This window comes from Carassius gibelio, chromosome B6 (genome assembly GCF_023724105.1).
Source record: "Carassius gibelio isolate Cgi1373 ecotype wild population from Czech Republic chromosome B6, carGib1.2-hapl.c, whole genome shotgun sequence".
NCBI lineage: Eukaryota > Metazoa > Chordata > Actinopteri > Cypriniformes > Cyprinidae > Carassius > Carassius gibelio.
In genome coordinates this window covers 8,612,510-8,626,094 of record NC_068401.1, presented here as the reverse complement: position 1 = coordinate 8,626,094, position 13,585 = coordinate 8,612,510, and the positions used below count along the sequence as shown (strand labels likewise).

The 13,585-nt window shown below is 36.5% G+C and overlaps 1 protein-coding gene across 7 annotated transcripts in view; it reads left to right on the top strand.

The window, feature by feature from the left end:
- Positions 1-3,502: 3,502 nt before the first annotated feature.
- Positions 3,503-13,585, top strand: part of LOC127959503 (calcium-dependent secretion activator 1) — a 72,862-nt gene continuing 62,779 nt past the window's right edge. For 3 of the 7 annotated variants that reach the window (XM_052558723.1, XM_052558722.1, XM_052558721.1), the window contains exon 1: positions 3,505-4,107. In XM_052558723.1, coding sequence (XP_052414683.1) covers positions 3,769-4,107 — 339 coding nt within the window. In that variant the 5' untranslated portion in view covers positions 3,505-3,768. Of the gene's footprint in view, positions 4,108-13,585 lie in introns of all 7 variants that reach the window. The other 4 variants (XM_052558725.1, XM_052558724.1, XM_052558720.1 and 1 more) reach the window with 2 other exon arrangements.

Genomic DNA, 13,585 nt, shown 5'->3' with positions numbered 1-13,585 from the left:
ACAGTTTGAAGGGTATTTCTGTTTGCCAACTTTTATGGAGGATATTCTTTTACTTTTTCACTATCCTTTTTCTTAGAATGAATAGTCCAGAAGTCTTTGTCAAATGTTGACTATCTGTTGCTCTACTTTGATTTCACAGTGGGTGAATAATCTTGATAAATGATCAAAATGCAGTCAGCATGATTGGAGTACATTTCCCCATCCATCTGGAAAATTTCCCATAAGCCGTTCGATTTATGACTATATAGCCAGGGACTAAGTCTTGCCACAGGGCTGTGTGTGATGATGACATTTATTATACATAAAGAATATGATGTTTATGTTACAGTTTCAAAATCATATTTTCACTAAATGATCAGAGTGTTGTTATTTGTTAGTAATCCATTGAAAGGTAAACATACAGATGAACACAGTGAGAGATTATTCATGTCAGTATTGAGTAGTTTCAGAAACAACGTTTTTATGATTATAGCCTTCTCATGCTTAAAACCTTTTTTGTTTAATACATTATAGAGTGCTGCAGATGTGACGTTAAAACCTGGAATACTTTTTCCTATGGGGATTTATAATGGATTTTTTTAATTATATGAGCAAACAAGGTTTGTGGTAAACTGAACACTTTGTTTTAAAATGTAAATTACACACACCCTTTTATATTAACAGTGATAATTATTTATTTCATTAAAATGAACTGTCCAAAGTCAAGCCCTGAAGTCTCTCTGTATACTTATTACACAATTGTCATGTTAAACACTGTCTATCTGCACTATTTGCTTTTGATTTTATAGTGGTTGAATATTCCTGATAAATGATCAAAATGCAGTCAACACGACTAAAGTACATTTCCCCTATCCATCAGAAAAAATTCACATAAGCCTTTGGATATATGGTTATATGACTGTACATAGTCAAGGATGAATTCTTGCTGCAGGGCTGTGTGTGATGATAAAATTTGTCACAGTCACGAGATGGCAAGAATGTAAGCCAATAATGTTAAAAATTCAGTGCTGTCAAAAACTAACTGAAATATGTATTTGTTTTTGAAGGCAACAGATCCTAAATCTTTTACCGTGGATGTTGTTTAACATGTCATAGTTGAGAAAGAGCAGGTTTCACATAAGAGTGGGGCTCATCATAAATCAGACTATCCTTTTATCAGCTGCCAACATAATTTATCTGATTTTATTTCTTTGTGTCTGCTGTTTATTGATTTTGTCCCCTGTGGATACGGTTGGAAACACCTAATGTTGGTATTTTGTCGCTCTTTGACTAGCTGCTCCTCTAGAAAAGCCCACAAAATGACCTTAAGACGTGTTGCTTTAAACTACAAACAAAACCCCTAGCACCAAAGTGCCCTTGAGTCAAACACTTAACCCCAGGCTTCTCCAGAGGCACTGTTGCCATAGTAAGGGAAATCGCATTGGATAGAAAAGCTTCTGCTAAATGGCAGAGGACAGTCACTCTGAGGTGTAAAAAGTAAAAGATTTAATCCAAATTTAGTCCAACAGTACACAAACTACTGGATAATGTCATGTCTACTTAATAAATAATAATAAATATTTTTTTCATTTTGACTTTCTGAACTTTAAATTCACTGGTTTAACGTTATCAGGTTGATTCAGTCATATCAAATGATGATATTTTGACTAGAATACAGCCTATGAATAATAATAAAAAATAGTTACCACAAGAAGCACAGAAGATTCTTTGTAATTGATTGTAAAATGTTGCAGGAATTTCAGAGAGAAAATTGATTCTACACTATTTTTTTTTCAGTGAAAAAGCATTAAAAATTAAATAATAGGATATAGGCTATTTTATGTATATATTGTGTTTTATGATGTTTTAGGATGTAGCCAGTGTTGGGAAGGTTACCATGGAAATGTAATAGGCGTCAGACTTCAAGTTACCCTTTCTTAAATGTAATAAGTAGAGTACTATTTCAGTTACTTTATAAAATTTCTAATGTTTTCAACTGTTAATCATTTTAAAATATGTAACCTACGCAGGGTTAACCTTACTGTAATACACAACACTGATTACTGTCACTTTATTTATAAAAATCCTTCATCAAGATTCAAATTTAATCAAGATTATAAAAATTACATTTGAAGGCAAAGCCACAAATTCAGACTTAAACACCTCTTTTCACTTTGTGATAGTTATGAGGTGAAATGCAGATTTATAATCATAACAAGAGATAGTTTAATAAATGATACTGGAATCTAACAATGCCTCGAAAAAGTTAATCTTGAGTTAATCTTAAAAAAATAAAGCAAATACATAATCCCAAATAGGAAATAAAACAATTATGGAATGAGCATGTGTCCGATTCTGTGTACTAAACTCCTGAAACATTGGTGTCTCATATTTTAGAGCAGTCACTGAAATGTATGCAGTAAGTCAATTAAATCTGTACAGTATGTGGGTGTGTGTGTAAAAATTACAGATATAACCTCCTTTGTAATTGTTAACATTTTCATAAGTAACTGTAAATTTAATTAAACATTTTTTTCCTACTTCATCTGAAAGCTGAATAAATAAACTTTCCATTGATGTATAAGACAATATTTGGCTGAGATACAACTATTTGTAAAGTCTGGAATCTGAGGGTGCAAAAAAAAAAGAAAAAAAGAAAAGAAATAATAAATAAAAAAGGGGGGGGGGGGGGGTTCAGTCCTTATAGCAATGCATATTACTAATGAAAAATTAAGTTTTGATATATCTACAGTAGGATATTTACAAAATATCTTAATCTTAATGGAACATGATCTGTACTTAAAATCAGTCATTTTGACCCATACAATGTATTGTTGGCTATTGCTATTGCTACAAATATACTTGTGCGACTTATGACTGGTTTTGTGGTCCAGAGACATATGTCATGTGTTTTTAATTAATATTTTATTTTTGATAAATAAGGGATGGCCCATTTTACCAGACCAGCTGGCCCACTTTACCTGAAAAGAAAGTTACATGAGTACATGAGTACATGACCTCAGAATATTTATTGATATATATCTTGCAAATAACATTTTATGTTAAGTGTATTCAAATTGAAATATTATAGCTGGTCCAAAGTGAACAAAAGTAAAAAAAAGAAGAAGAACATAAAAAAAATCTAGTTATCTAAATTACATGAATTACAAAAAGTGGCCCACTTTACCTGAATTCACCCTACATAATTTACTTATATGTAACTAGTTACTCCCCAACATTGGGGATAGTTAACTAATTACAGAAATAGTTCACAATTGTGATGACTTGTGAAAATATGTGAAATATGGTGATGTAATTTGACAAGTCCCTGTCCTGTGAGTAAAGTCCAGAGGTCAAATGAAATAACAGCACATTTTCGGTGTCAACTATCCTCACCATTTTTGCGACCGAAATGACCCGCTCTCTCATCCAGCACCGCGGACAGCGCCTGCGTCTCAGAGACTCAGCAGGAAGTGGCCATCATTCGCTCTTTTCATTGCGCGCGCCCCTCCCATCCCAGTTCCTCCCGAGTCCCTCGCAATGACTGGCGAACGGAGGCACAGCACGGAACACGTATGCAGCAGCATCTTTGCTCTGGCCGTGTGAAGAGATTGCAGTGTCTGCTTCCGCACCCGAAGTGTTTCAGGAGATTAAAAATTCACCGCCAGTCGACCAGCCCTCTGAATGCCGAACGCTACGTCAACAAACTGATAGGTTTCCACGCTGTAAACATCCCATCGTGCGTTTAATTCACTTGTACGGTTAGGCGAGCGCCGTCCGAGAGCAAAAATGTTGGATCCATCCTCCAGCGAAGAGGAATCGGACGGGATAGTGGAGGAGGAAAGCCGAGAGGTGATGGCTCCTCAGTCCGGTTCCTCTCGCATCTCCCCCAGCAGGACCAGCGAGAGCTCCGATAGGCTTCAGCCCGCCACGCGAGGCTCCAGTGCGCGACCATCCAGCCCGAGCCCGTCGGCTGCCAGCGAGCAGGAAAAGGAAGACGTAGAGAAATTGCAGCGGGAAGAAGAGGAACGAAAGAAGAAGCTGCAACTCTATGTCTTTGTGATGCGATGCATCGCCTATCCCTTCAACGCCAAGCAGCCGACAGACATGGCAAGGCGACAGCTGAAGGTAAGAGCGCGAGGTGTCCGGATCTCACCTTGAGAAAAACGTTATGTATCATAATGCACCTTTTATGTCATGCAATTTCCAGCAAACACTGCACTGAATCCCCGTGCGTATGTCAGGTGATATTACTCTTAAAGTGAGGGAGAATTTCTAAAATCACCATATCCTGCATGGGACACCTGAAAAAATCAAAGGCTTCATTTTAGCCTGCTTTAAAGCTCAAGAGCTCCTGTCGCGGGACCCCAAACCCGAACGAATTCGTGCACTTTCGGTCAAAATCGGCCGCACGAGACGAGCTCTAATTATAGATATTCTTTAAGAGTCTGATGGACCAAAATAAAGCGGTGTCATTGCCGTAGTATAGTCATGTGACTCGTTCCCATTGAAAGTCGGTGGTTGTGTGCAGTCTTGCGGCCATAGGATATTCAGTTCCATTTGCGCCATCTCTCGCGCCACTCAGTTATCTTCCAAGGTGACTTTTGGTATAACAGATGCGAAAGCGGGATGCACTGTTCAGAAGGTCGAAAAACACAATGAACGTATCTGTCATGTCACCTGATTATGGAAATACTTCATCTTAATTTATCATAGTAAAATCAAATACGATTAAGTAAAAACAACTTTGTATAGTTTTTCGTATAGTTATAGTATTTTGGTTTCTTTGGGTTCTTTCATTAGGCTGTTTTACTCAAAAGCCTGTTGATAAACAAGTGAATTGCAATAAATCTGACTCCTGTTCAGATATTGGCTTTTTTGAGTTTTATTTGCATACAATTAACTTAAGACTGGATGAAACAAAAGCAACCTGTTATAGCCATCCTGCCATAAAATGTTTCCTTGTTCAAAGAGGTATCTTTCAAAGGTCCCATCCAATTTCCCTCAGTTATTGATCCAAGCTGATCCCTGACTATTTACAACATGCTCTGAAACCACAGTTAACAGCTAGAGTTACTGCTATAGTAAATGACAAAAGGAAAAACATCTGTTCCTTTGTCCATTCTTATTCTGACAATTGCCTTTGCTATCGTATGCTTTTAAATAAATAGGAAAAAAGCTAAAAGCTTTAGAAAATAAAACCAAGTATGGATTTGACCTGACAAGTGTTATTTTCACAGTATGAGAAAATAGAAAAAAAAATATAGTGAAAATGTATTTTGGGACGTACAGTTTAGCATGTATGATGATGTATGAAAAGCCATCTGACATTGTCAACGTAGCAGTAGGGCCGTCCTTAGTGGGGTGCAGCTGGTGCGGTCGCATTAGGCCTCGTGGCGAAGGGACCCACACTCCACCCCCGCACCCCCATCCCCAGAATGCGATCACAAATGGACCAAGGGGGGCCCCGATTCCTACCTTACACCGGGCCCCACGTCAGCTAGGGACTACCCTGCATAGCAGAATATAGTCCAAGATTTTGTTATGCAATATGGTATACACTACAGTCTCCGTGCTCACAGCGTCCCAAACACAAATAATTTTTATACATTTTTTTTTTATATTTATATTTTCATTGTCTGCCTATCTGGGACTTCGGTATGGAGTTAAAGGTTAAGATTATAACTTTTTCGCTAGTATTCTATCACATTGTGAGTTTATATTAGCACCTTTTGTTGTTTTCTCGTGGTAACTGATGCGTTTGGTAATAGAGCGTTTGGACACGGAAGCGCTGCTATGTGACGTCAGACTTAACAAGCGAATATACCTTGTTGAAAAACATATAGTGTTTGTCCCACAGTATTTTTATCCAATGCTAGTCAGCCTCACATGAGGTCAAACAGGCCATTATACATGTAAAAGCTGCGATCAATAATATTTCACTGAAGTGCCTGCTGTTGGTCATTATAGGAAGTCAAAGTTCTGATCTTCACAATGCTGGTTCAGATAAGTGAGTCAGGGAAGGTAGAATTTGGGTCATTACAACGGAACTCAGAGTTGAGTCACTGTTGAGGTCTTTTAGTTTCAAAAGATTCATTGCAGTCAATCATTTCAGTGACTCAGAATCAGTCATGTGAATCATCGACATAAAGGACATCTATAAAGAGCAGGGTTGAATAATTTAGTTTTTTTTTTTTTTTACTGAATTTATGATTGTACTAGCATCACTGAGAAGTATGGTCAATGGTAAAACATTGAGTTATAAGAGGCTTTATAAAAAGGCTACTCTAATACATAGATTCATGCATCATGTTGTGCTATAGTCATTTTAAGATCAACTTTTCCCAATATAGTTCATACAGTAGGTTAATAGTTCATTATTGCTATATGACAGCATGAAATTTTTCTGTTTACTCACTGAATATAAATCTGAGCTTAAAATCATTGCATATAGGCCTATATAGATGATGGAAAATGACCCCACATATGTTCATATTAATGCTTATGTTATACAAAATAGCATACTACAGTAAAAAAAAAAAAGAAACAATCATTTACAATGATCAAAATCACTTAAGTTGCTGTTTTTTTGGAGTGTTGGGTGAAAAAGATAATTAAAAAACTGCAAAAACTGGATTTTCACAAATTAATTTTAAGGATATCACTAAGATTCATTAAATGTTTGTTTTTTTTATCTCTGGGTTGTGCTACTTTATTTTCAGAAAGCTTGACTACTAGTTTTATGGGTAATTATTCAGCTAATGTAATATCATTGGAGCTCAGGGGGTTGAAGGTAATGGCTGTAGCATATGTCTCATTAAGTAATCAGTTTTTCTATCATGAAGAAAATCAAATCTCCTTCATGCTGCCACCTTCCTAGCTTGGATGAGCATCTAAGTTTGGTGCATCTAAAGGACTTATCGTGGTACACCTCTTCAGCAAACTGCTCGATACTCAGCCTTCCAGTGCTCAGCCAGTTCATTATAAAATTCAATAATGTTGATTGACAGCCTCAATGTTTCTTTATTTCATTTTCTTTCCTAGTTTAAGTCCAGGAGGTCACTTGTACAGTGTGTGTTTTGCCTTGGACTGATTTGTATGCTGTCAGCAGAGTCTCCTGTACTCACCCTGTATCTGCTCTCGTGAGCCTCTGGTCTGGGCGGACAGCCCTCGCTTGAACCCCAGACGATGCAGGCACATGATAGTGATCTCTCAGCAGTTTTGTTCACAGGCCTTGGGGAGGATAGAATTTCAATTATCTGTATCCTACCCGTGTTTGATTTCATCACTGATAGATGGTAGATGTCCCCCCATTTCAGCAGATAAGGTGGTCTCATAACAAGGGCACATCAGAGGCCCTTACACACTCCAGACCTTCTAGCTTTATAATGCACCTACTGTATAAACTGAAGGGTTAGGATTTTCATTAGATCAGCACATACTTCCCTGTGTGCACATCATGCTGAGAGATCACACCTCCTAGAATAATACCAGCAGTGACAGCTTTCAAGGGCTCATTGTCTTTTACTTAGCTGGCTAAGCAAATCTTTGTCTCAATTCAGCTGAACTTATCTGCAGATGAGGTTTCCTTTTGTACCCTTTTCTCCTTCATCTTTATTTTGATCATCCTCTTATTCTGTATTTTAACTAATTATATGGTATTCTGGGTCACAATTACCTGTTTCCATAATAGGATCTGCTTTCAAAAAGCATGTACATATAGATGTACAAACAAATTCTAGAATTAATTGATAAATAGATATAGATATACAAAAATTAGCTTTGGCCCTTGTAATCCATAATTTTTATTAGCAGCTGCAAGTTGCATTGTTACACCAGTACAACAGTGTTTGTTTTTATGAGTCTTTTGAATCGCTCGTTCAAATGATTCCTTAAAACATGCTGATTTATTTAGGAACTGACCAATAATGAGTGAGTCATGCAGCTGTTCACTCAATCATTTCAACAAAGCTGATTCATTCAGACAAAAAAACAATGGTATTCTGCTGTAGTATTGCTCATAACTGTTTTCGTTGGTGAAGAAAACATTGACAAAATATCTGCCCATATTGTCATATTAATGCTTCTGAATCTTACTGAATCTTGTTTACTGAACTGGCATCATAAAGCACAATGCAGCGATGGTGAAGGACAATGTCTTTGTATTTTGCAGAATAAAGATATGTATATTAACATTTATATTTTTTCTTTTAGCAGATGCTTTATCCAAATACATATAATTTGCACTGAATATATGTATGTATCTGCATTAAAATATTGTAAATTTCAGATGTTGTCATAGCTGTTTTATAATTTTTTTTACCATCCCCAAAAGTCAGGATCAAGCTTTTATGCGGATATAAAGATACACACATCAGTATTGAGGTTGCACATCTGCATTATTGTCTGCTGGTGTGTGCATTTGCGTGTGATATCAAATGTTGACAGTTTTAGCTTGACTATTGTTTGTGTTGCACAGTCACACCTTGTAAAGGCTGTTGACCTTGTGAAAAACGGCACAAAGGGACTGCAGTGTTATACTGTCACTCACAGCTAGGCCTTTTATTTATGTACTGTATAAGCCTTTAGTGGATACGTATTTGAAGTCTAAAACCTATCCTGTTTGATACGCAGTATGAGGAAATATACTGTATGTGCACACAGTAATTGTATGGATTGTATCACAAACAAAGGGTTAAGAATGAATAAAATGGAAATATACTGATCTGCTGGTCTCAAATGAGATGCATCACCTAGAGACTTTTATTAATGAAATGTCTGGTGTTCACACATTAAAATGAGGGTCTGTTTATAGCGTCTATCTAGGATAAATAATGCCTGTCCCGCATAAAAGACTTTACAAACCAGTTAAATGTCTGCATTGCTTTAGGGCTTGCAAAAGGAGATACTGAAAGATATTTCCATTTATTATAGGAGGCAAGTACAAGAAAGATGGGTGAATGAGGAATGAACTCAATCAAACCTTGTGTTTCAGAGTGTTTAGCACAATCAAAACCAACGAGAATGACCCTACAGGGCTCCTCTATGGTCTGAAAGCCCCACTGGGTTGGCCTGCTGGCCATATGATTTTATTCTTGTTCAGAGAGAAAGGAAAATCAGAGCAGCTTTGTGTGATGGATGAAGTTACCATGCCTGTATCGAGTTGCCAGGCTCACAAATTCAGTTTCATTCTCCACTGATTTCCAATTGAGGTCTTTTACGAAGCGACACTGCCAGCATGTATTGTGTGTGTGTGTGTGTGTGTGTGTGTTAGAAATCTCTGTCCCGCAATCCCACATGCAAGGCAGGTCAGCAAAAGGAGAGCTTCTGGTCAGTGTGAAATGTGAAACGAGGAGAAGACGAGACAGAAGAGAGAAAAATGTCTTTGAGGCTAGACAGGCTAGACTATATAAAATGTCTGATGGAAATTGAACAAGAACAAATATTAATAAAACAAATGGCTTGATCCATTTCCATTAGAAGTTCATGAGGATTTTCATAGCATCAACATATAAAAAAATCTCTGAATAATAAAAATATAAAGTAACCAGCTTTCATAAATCAAGCATAAATCATATTTATAGAGCAGTGAAATCCAAAAAAATGTGAGGGAAGAAAAACCTAGAAATCCTTCAAGACAAATAGTCTCTTTTGGGTTCGTCTGTGATGGGCTTTGATTTGAAAAACGTGACTGCACAACGGATTATTGTGATACACCGCAAACGATATAGATCAAAAATTAAAAGAAGCGTAAAAAAAAAAAACTGCCTGTGTTTTTTTCTGTTTTAAATATATTTTAATATTCATTTGTCTGTATAATGAGTGTGTTGTAGGTCTCTACACCCTCTACACTCACACTTTTCAACAGTTTTACACACCCATTTCTGGAGTCTTTTTCAGATCCAAGGTGTGAAAGACCAGTGCTGAAACAGGTCTTTCTTTAAAAAAGGTCAGTGAGGATGAGTGAGATTAATGGATCCACATTATATTTGCTATTTTGGTTTCTGTGTAGGCCATATTACTGACAAATGCCTTTTAGATAGCAGTTATGTAAGCAAATTTTGCAGTTTTTCCACAATGCATGAAAGACATTTAACTGTTAAACAAAACCAGTTTGTTTGCAGTATGAACAGATATGCCCCATTGTCCTAAAACCCACCCTCAAAAATGAATTAAAGATGGAGCAGGACAGCAGTAGCAAATCTCAGTGTTGTCAAAAACAACAGTAGGAAAATAGCATTCCTGCATGACAGACTAACAACTGACAATAAAGGTAAATATGTCATTTAACAAGAATGTTTTTGCTTTCACGCTGTCAGATTCCCACTCCCCATATATGGGTGGCATAAACGCCAGGCAGGCAGAAAACACATCAAAGTCTTCAGACTGGCTTAGTAAAGAATTTTGACCTATTTAGCCAATGCAAAGACATAAATGTGTGAATTGTCCACTCAAAACAATTAAAAATCACTTAAAGTGCACCATATATGAAACTGGACCAAGTGATGATACAAAATATTACAAAAATACTTTTGTTTTCTTTAAAATAATAATTTCAAAAACCATTTAAATCAAAAATGAAAAGAATCTCTCTAATTCTTGTGCTTAATAATACAGAGAGTGGAATATATAAGAGACATAAGGGTCCGTAGTGAAGGGAACAGGTTGAAGACACAGCAATGACAATGACAATAATAGAAAGAGAGTGGAGGTCAGACAGGAGATTAGGAGAGCCTGAGAGACGGCAGCGGTTATGGCAGCTGGATGGAGCAGGAGTTAGTCAGGAGACGATCCCGTGGAGATAAGAGGATGTTTGATTGAAAGGCCAGTGCTGGATCTCCTCAGAAGAGATTTGGAGATTCTGAAATTACCTTATTAATATAACAGGGTGAGATGGATGAAATTTATTGGTTCATTAAGCACACTGAGAGAAAAGGACAGGTAAGGAGAGGAAGAGAGCATGAGAGACTGGCAGATAGATTTTGTCAGAAGTAATAAACGTCCAGCTGGAAGGTTCTTAAACCTCCTTTATATAGCAGGCCATTCACATTTAAGTGTGAATTATTAAATAGTGAAAAAAATGGTGGCTATTTTTAGTGCTGCTTTAATTAACTTATGACCCAGCTCTATAGTAAATATAGCCCTGCGCTCTTAAAATGATAAATTTAGATTTATAAATGATCTAATATAATACGAGGACTAATATAATACAAAGAGGTCATTTCAGTGTAATGTAAATGTGGAAAAAATGTTTCGCATCCATATTCATTAATCAATGCTCATTTTGAAAGCTGTGTTTGAACTTTTGGAACAGTCTATTTACATTTATAAAGAGCCAGAGCAGTGTGTGTTTGAAAATGTTTGCTTTTGCTGAAAAAAAAAAGTGTTGATTTTTGTTAATTTTTTTAGGGGCTTTGTGGAATGGGTGGAAGTCTGTATTTGTATGAGTTTGTACATGTGTGAATTTTCATGGCTATTTAAATAAGTGTTGCTCCGAGAGAAGTCTGAGAAAGATGGCAAGATGAGGGACATCTGCTCGAGCAATGGGAGCACTTTTCTGTAAATATTAAGACTGAATAAGATTAAAGGTGAGTTTTTTTTTTGTTGCTCTCACTTGTGCATTTGTCTCTGTTTTGGTGTAATTAAGATAATATCTAATCATGAATGTGCAGTCACACTTATATTTCAGGAGCTATGGATAACTTAATTCTCCCCTAATAAAGCTCCTAATGAGACTTCTAATATTCATGGAAATAAAGTGTCCTGCCCATGATCAATTAGAGGCAAATCTTATGTTTAATTTATGTTGCTATTCAGCACTAATTGGCATCTCATATTTGTGCACTTTGAAGGTAGACGGCTTAATTAGTGGTGAGAAAAACAATAATAACAAGCCTCCAGTTTTTACAGTGCGGAAGCGAACCAAAACTAACTTTGATTTGGCGTACAAAGGAATATGTTGAATTTTTATGGGTTTTAATGTACAACCAAAGCTAAAATATTTATCCAGAGCTGAAAAACATAAAAAGGACACTTAAAGTTGTGTTCACCATATAGCATATAATGAAATTATGTTATTCTAAATGTTGGGTGTTTATATGTAAATTATATTACATATAAATAATATTTATATGCTAAATATTTTCAATTGCACTTGCCATGCAAAGGAGTATGTTTAATTTGTATGTTTCTAATATGCTTTAATGTGCAGCTAATGCTTTTTTTGACCCAAAGCTGGGAACATTACAAAATAAAAAAGGTGACTGAAAACAAATTGTACAGTGTTTAAAGAAATTATTTCATTATAAATTGTTGGATGTTAAGGTCACACTTTATTTTAGGGTCCAATTCTCACTATTAACTAACCATTAACTATGACTTATGCCTCAATTAACTCCTTATTTGCTGCTTATTAATAGTTTATAAGGTAGTTGTTGTTAATATCACTAATAAACAGCCAATATGTTAATTATAGACATGCTAATAAGCAACTACTTATTAGTGTGAATTGGACCCTATACTAAAGTGTTACCCAATATGGTCCTCAAAATTCTCAAAAGGATAAAAAAATACAAATGCTTATTATTCATTTTTTAACGCTGTTTGTAGATTTTGGACACAACTGACACAAAGAAGGGTTAATTAGCCAAGTGGGAACAGTTATTGGCTGGCTGATGCTGATAATCTCAAAACAGGCAGTTAATCAGTCTGGCCAATATATATAGGTCTATATCACTAATCTTGAGCCAGAACAGTAGTTTAGATAAATCTGCAGGTTTTTTGCCTAGAGGCATGGAGTGTAGGATGAAAGGAAGTAGCATTAGCCGAAGTGGAGGAGGAGGAGGATGGTGTCACAGTCTAGTGTGATGAACAACAGTAGGTACTAGTTGTTGTGGCACTACAGCCGTGTCTGTCTAAGAGAGCTGCTTGGGCCCTTATTCTAAAGCATGTGACAGAATTTTTCTCATGCCATCCCCAACACACACACCTCCACTATCCCCCTTGTAAAACAGAACACACACACTCTTTCTCTCCCTTCCTCCCTCCCATCCAGCTTTTTCCATATCCTATAATCCATTAAGCGGCAGCACTCCTTACTTTCACTGCCTGTCTCTCCCTCTTTCTGTATTTCCTGGCAGGCTGATATGACCTTCTGTTTTTTTCAAGGTCTCTATTTCAACAGTGAACATGTGAAGAGAGCATCCATTAAATTTTAGCATGAAAGCTCCTCATAACCCTCTTTTATCCTATTATTTGTAAGGGGAAAATAGATGCAGTTTTGGCCCATTTTGTGGCCTAGATGTTATAAGACATGGCCAAAGGAGAAAAATATATTTTTTCACTGATAGTTAATCTAGCCCCCCCCCCTCCTCCTTTCAATTTGATTTGTACATCAGGTGTAACATCTAGGCATGCATTTTTGTATGTTTGGGTATGTGTAACGTGTAGCTGTTAAAAATGTACTGTAAACCATGGCTTCTTTGGGCTTATTGCTTTAACAGATACCTCTGGCATAATTGTACAAGTGTCTATTTTATTAAATGGCAATGTTTTTTTTCATCCATGTATTTCTGAAAGTGTAGGAACTTGATACATTGATACATGT